At 40.5% G+C, this 6,762-nt stretch overlaps 1 protein-coding gene across 1 annotated transcript; it reads left to right on the plus strand.

The window, feature by feature from the left end:
• Positions 1-1,553: 1,553 nt before the first annotated feature.
• On the plus strand, positions 1,554-2,103 carry LOC140821131 (glutaredoxin-C11-like). Its single transcript, XM_073181547.1, has one exon. It carries the CDS (start codon positions 1,628-1,630, stop codon positions 1,934-1,936), a length of 309 nt encoding a protein of 102 aa, XP_073037648.1. The 5' UTR covers positions 1,554-1,627; the 3' UTR covers positions 1,937-2,103.
• The last annotated feature ends 4,659 nt before the right edge of the window (positions 2,104-6,762 follow it).

Consider the following 6,762-nt stretch of genomic DNA (forward strand, 5'->3'; position numbering starts at 1 on the left):
TATTTTAAATTGATCTACCTGAACTAATATCATATTATTTCAAAATTATACAAAATTTACGTATATTTTTTTTTAAAAAATGGTTTAGCCCGGGTACATAAGCATGTGCTCCGCCACTGCTAGGAAGGTTATCCACCTACAAGGCTGATGCTTTAGTATTTTGCTTATCTTTGGGGGTTATGCATAATATTGATGTGACACAATGGAAGAAGCAGCTTTCCTTTGGGAGGATAGATCGTCATGAACATCGCCTTTCAAAAGGGGTGCAATTTTATGGGAAAGGAGATGCTACACTAGATATTTTAAGAGAGCTTATAGAAAGCTCAGATTCTAGCTAGGTTTTGAGGTGTTTTTGAATATCACTTATTCTAAAAACTGATCATATTCAACAATTATCTTCAATTATTTTTTATTTACTTTTCTCTCGGATTCACACCCGGCCTTCTAAAAGTATTTTACATCTTTTATATTTTTATTTACAGAAATTTTTTGTATTATTCTTATATAAATTTTCAAGATTCATGTTATAAAGATAAATTATTTTTAATATAAAATATTCAAAAAATAATAATAATTATGTTGATGGTGTTAGTACAAAAATTTAGATAATTAAAATAGACAAGTTTTATATAGGTGAGGATATTGTTGCTATTTAGCTAAAAATTAAACTTGAAAGTAATTTTTCTCCAAACCCTCAAACTTTAACTTGTATTAATTTTGGATTTTTATTTCCAACTGTTGGCACCAATGGAATCCGGATATCTCCCGTTGGTATGATATTGTCTACTTTGGGTTTAACCCTCATGGTTTACTTTTGGAACCACCCAAAAGGCCTCATACCAATGGAGATATCATTACATCTTTATTAACCAATGATCTTTCTCTAGATCTTCCAAAGTGGGACTTTGGTTGCATCCCAACACCAACGATCACTATTTCCTTCTCACCAACTTCATTATAATATCTAAAGAATCACTTCAAATAAATAAAAATAACCTCTTACAAACACTCCTTTACTATTGGTACAATCTCATCTATTAGATTGGAAAAAGATATTACACTATCTACCTCATCCAATGTCTAAATCTCTCGATGTAGCATAGCTAAATACCAATTTATAATTTATATTGCCCCTTCGAGACATTATAGTGACTAATAAAATTAGTCTTTTACATGTGGGTTTTTATCATAATAATAATAATAATAATATCAATATCATGCTTGCTGCTTTCGAATAATCATGTGAAAGCTGTTATGAGTTCTAAGAATATGGGATATGACCCACACCGTAGGCAGTGGCGGAGCCAAGTTTTCATTTTACTCGGGTTAGAATTTTTTAAATCATGGTTGAGCTAATATTGACAAATGGGGTCCGGGCTAAACCGTGAAAGCTAACAGAAACTTGACAATAATAATTTCGAGTTGAATGACTTGGGAGTTGATTCTCTTGACGTTATATCTCTTTATTTATCTTTATCTGGAACAAGTATCGTTTTCAATGAAGATGCACAAACATGATCCAAAACTGTCAACTGCCCTCTATAAATAAGGACAGACACACAAACAACACACCCTCAAAATTCAAACCAACTCTAGCTTAATTGTTTGACAGAAGTCTTGGAAACTTATGGACAGAATAAGGGATTTAGCTTCCCAGAAAGCTGCAGTCATCTTCACGAAGAGCTCTTGTTGCATGTGTCACAGTATCAAAGCTTTGTTCTATGATCTAGGCGCGAGCCCAGCAATACACGAGGTCGATCAAGATGAAAACGGGAGGGAGATGGAGTTGGCCTTGAGAGTATTAGGCTGCAACCCAATTGTCCCTTCTGTATTTATTGGCGGACAATTGGTCGGTTCGACCAAAGATGTCATCTCCCTCCATGTTGATGGATCTCTAAAGAAAATGTTGATTAATGCTAAGGCCATCTGGTTTTAGACTTGGGAGGGGAGCTGATTGTTGGAATGTTTTCTTGGCTCGAGTCTATTTTTAGAGACTTTTGCTAAAGACTATGACTTGGTGAAAATGATTGTGCCCCATGCATGTTTTACATTTGATTTTTGTTTGAAACTTATTAGAATTATCTAAAATGACAATATCCAACTTTTTTGGTGAACTTCTTCAACTTTGTTTGGGTTTTTAGATTCAATATTGCAACTATTTAATTTGTTGATGATAATTGTCGCAAATTAGCGACAGGTTTCGACAGTTCCCATGCAATATTGCTAATGAGCGACGGTTTATCATAAATTAGCGCTAATTAGCGACGTTTTTTTTATAATGTCGCTAATATTTGCGACGGTTTTGTATTAACCGTCGCAAATATTTTATTTAAGACGATTTTTGTAAAACCGTCGCAAATTTCAAAACCGTCGCTAAAAAATGATTTTTTTTGCAGTGTCTAGTCTACATGCATTTTAGATTAATTTAGTTTTTTTTTGTGGCTCCCTCCAATAAATAATTGTAGAGAAATGTTATACGTATAATGGAGGTTATACACGTTTATTTTTGAAATTACAAAACTACCTCAAATGTGTTTTGATTAAAAAAAAAAAAAAACTCTTTCAAAAGTGCCATCTGATTTACTTTTGGTGGTTTATAATTTTATAGGCTAATTACACGTATTTAACAACAATGAAATCGGTATGTATATCTGTTTGTCACGAAAATTGCGGGCGTGCCAGGCACGTGTTCGTGCCAAATTTGTGAAAATAATTTGACTTCTTTTACCAAACGTTGTGTTTCTCGATTTGATCGTTCGTTCTAATTCCCTCGAAATGTCTCCAAAAATAAGAACATAAAATAAAGAATATACTGAAATTAAAGGTGGAATTCATAAACAACATCAACATTCATTATGATGCCATGAATTTGATCGACATTTTCACAAGAAAGTCGGAGGAATATGCGAAATATGAAGAAACTAAAATACTGGAAAAATGAAAAATGAGCGTGCGATTGATGATAGAATTCTGCAGAGCTTTTGCTGTAGATTTTTGTGTGTAGTTGTTGAGTCCTTTTCTGATCGTCTTCCTCCACTTTTGTTCCACTCTGCACGACAATTTTCCCTTCTCCCGTCACTCCACGTTCTTCCACTTCCCACGTCGGGCCGTGGCAGCGAACTGCTATCACGTTTCTTCATTGGGCCATTGGGCTTTTTCTCTGTTTGGGCTTTATCTCTTGGGCTCCCAAGACTTTGGCCAAATCACTATAAGTTGGGTAATGCCTATCTGTTTGGGCTAAACAATTGTCCCCCGTAGCCAATTTGGCCCATGGGCCAATTTGGCTATGTTTTTGCACGTCCCTTTTCAAACACGTAGAATTCCCTCGCACATTTCCAAGCATTTTTATTTCCTTGGAGTCTTCTAAAATGAGTTTGAAAACGTACCCCCTTCACAATACAAGATCCTGGCTTGTTTATATTTCTACCAAAAACCTTATTCCCCAACTATCTTCCTCGATCTCCGCACCAAATCCCTAAACCTCCTACACATTCCCTTCGTTCCTTCTATTATACCCTCACCACCACACTTCTTCGCTGGAACACAGAAACAAAGCCCCTCCTACCGCCCTTCGTTCCTTGATTTTGCCCACTGTCCGGACGCTTTTAATCGATTGCGAACCTCAGAGTGTGGACCGATCTGGGCGCAACCGAGGTTTGTTCTCCCTTTGCGTGGTTTGGTTTCTCCGCCTCGCACCTTGCTGCCCGCGCGACTCCAGGAAGCAGGTAAGGTCTTGGGTTCATACTTTCCTTCAATATGGTGGAATTAATTGTGTGAACACCCTCTGTTTTTGTTCGAAACTTTGCACTGATACCTTCATGTGGGCGTTGTTCGGGCACTCGTGGCAATGAAATCAATATGCTGTTTAATGCTCTTTCCTGTCAATGTTAATTTTTCCTTTGAAGAAGTTTCCTGATTTAAGATATGAAGTAGCTCGTGCGTATTAACTCACAGGGACAAGCAGTGAGTCTTTACTGGTGCGCACCTATCGTTTTACCCGTAGGAGCCAACCTCTTTCCCCTAGTAGCAGATTTGTAACTGGGATGTCTACTTCTGGGTATGTTTATTCTTTATCTGGGTGTACTTTGATAAGTCTCAGTTCATCTCACTTTGAATTTAATGCCATTTGCAGACCCTCAACGATCGTCGAGGAAGACTCGACCTCGGTGGAAATTTTTAATCATATCATTGATCCTTCCTATTTTCATATTCCCTTATCCACCGAGGCCACCAACATGCTCTTTCCTCTGCCCATCCTTGAGCCAAACGCCTTACTGCTAAATCGCACTGTTGTACCACCCTTTGAGTTTGCCAAATTTAAATCTTTACCCAGAGGAGACGTTAACTGGAATGTTTGGGTGGAGAGGTTGAAAAAATTTGATGGGGGAATGTGGCGAAAGCAAGGCCTTTATCAATTCATCCAAATGTCCACCACCGACCGTACTTTTAATCTTGACCTTCTTGAGGGTGCCATTCGGCTGTGGGCACCGCATTGTAATTCCTTTATTCTTCCATGCGGCCCTATGTCCATCACTCTTCAAGATGTTTTGCACCTCACTGGTCTCCCCATTCTAGGAAACGACTTTGCTAGTCTGGTAGATGTCCGGGACTTACCCCAGCTCCCTGAACAATATTGGAGCCCTTCTTCTTACTCTCAGATTATCAAGTCTTGGTGCGCTCTCAAGAGGACTTCTCCTACCAGCGAAGAACGTATATCCTTTATGTGGGTATTGATATGTAAGTATCTTTTTTGTCCTTCTTCTGGTAAGCCGACTATGGAATATCTGGCCCTCGCTCGGTCTCTGAGCACTGGAAATGTACACGGTCTTGGTGTGATGTTTCTGGGATCACTCTACCATTGGCTGAATGTTGCCGTGAATGATGTGCCACTCTCTAGACTTAACGGGGTGATGTGGTTCCTTCAGATGTGGCTGTTCTCTTATTTCCCTGAGTTAAAATCCCCACCCGGCCTTCTTTCTGAGAGGTTGTCATGGAGGGAACTAATGGCTTGTCAGAGTACTTTCACTGTTGCAGGGGTGTGTGCTTTTATGCGATCTCTGCCCTTCTCGAGAGCTGTTCACCGGCCACCATTCCTCACCATCACAGCCGAGGATTACCCGTGGATTGGGTATATGGCTACCAGTAAAGCGACAGACATAACTTCCTTAGTTAACAATGTGCGGATTGCCACCCTTCATCCTCGTTTCCTTGTACATGATGGGGTGTCCCCCCGTGATCAGAGTACCCATGTTTTTGAGTTCTACAATCCAACCTTGTACCCCTCCCAGCTAGGTTTGTGTCCAACCGTGCCCTCAAACGCTTTGTATCTGCCTCGCCCCCTGAACGAAATGTTGAAAGCGGAGTTGTCTCAAAAAAAATTCACTTCCCTATCGTTGATTGAATTATCGGAGCAAGTCGAATATTTTAAGACTCCTGTTGTGGAGGCCCCCATTTCAGTCTCCGATGACTACTTTGCATGGTGACTGCGAGATACAATTGTATTATCCCTGCAGAGTTGGACATATCAGGTATATTTTCCCTTGCTTTTGTATGATTTGCTACTCTGAGATTTTAAATATTACGTATTTGGACATGTAGATCCTCAAAGTCCTCGACCAGTCTTGGATCTGTCGATTGCAAGGAATGATAAAAAAGGCAAGGAGGGAAGCCCAATCCTACCCCAGTGATTCCGTCTGTTCAAGTGAAACAAGTATCTGTTCCTTCGCCGTCGAGACGGCGGACTCGATCTGCCACTCATTTGTCTCGGGCAATCCAACCACTCATCTCCATTCCTCCAGCTGGCCTTGTGACGGTGGAAGAACTTGATTCCTCCTCAACCTCCAGTCCTTCGAGAGAAACCGAGTCGGATGAGCGCATCCCTTTGGCCACTCCTCTGTCCTCATTAAAGCGTAGAAAAGTCCTTCCCGGGGGTCATTCTGATGATGTGGTAGAGAAATCTCCCTCGGCTGGCTCCCACTGTCAGGTAATAGCCATTCTACTCTCCCTTTCATTGCCAGTTATTGTTTGGGTCTCACCTTCTCTTTGGCTTTGTAGGATTTATCGGCACGGAGGGCGATGGTCTCTTTGGTTGAAGAGAATCAGGAATTTGACTTTAGCTTTTTAGATTCCGGGGCCTCCCCTATGGTTTCTTCTTCTCATATTCCTACTGGCTTGGAAGTAGCCACCGCCAAGGCTTCGCTGCGGCATTTTCTAAATATAAATCTTGATGCCTTAGGAACCATGGAGAGGAGCACCGTTCTGTCTGCCATGTCCATACTGCAGAGTAGCCCTGACTTTTCCTCCACGTCCCCGTTGCATGACATACTGAATACTCTGCCATCTATGTTTTCTGCTTTTCAGGCTTCGAGTTCCACTTGTTCCGAGACATTGACTCAGGTAAGAAATTTCAAGGGACAGAAAGAAAGATTGGATAGCCTACTCTCCGAGAGAACAACTGCCTTATCCATTTTGCATCAAAAGACTACAGAGTTTGATGCCAAGGAGGAACTGGTGAAGAAACTAGAAACGGAACTCGCTCAACACAAAGCTGATATGGTAACTCTTCTGCACGAGAGTGAGGTTGTAAAAGCCTCCTCCGATAAACTCAAGCTTGACATTCAATGTCTGGGTGATGATTTGATGACTCAGAAACAAGCCTATCAACAATGGGAGGACGACTTGAGGGCTGCTGAACAAACTCGAGCCGAGTGCCTGTCCAAATGGGAAGAATTGCGCCAACTTGATCTTTCTTAATCTTTATGG

The sequence above is a fragment of the Primulina eburnea genome, unplaced genomic scaffold (genome assembly GCF_022965805.1).
Source record: "Primulina eburnea isolate SZY01 unplaced genomic scaffold, ASM2296580v1 ctg43, whole genome shotgun sequence".
NCBI classification, from domain to species: Eukaryota; Viridiplantae; Streptophyta; class Magnoliopsida; order Lamiales; family Gesneriaceae; genus Primulina; species Primulina eburnea.

Coding starts and splice junctions, on each gene's coding strand:
- LOC140821131 (XM_073181547.1), top strand. CDS start 1,628: ATGGACAGAATAAGGGATTTAGCTTCCCAGAAAGCTGCAGTCATCTTC.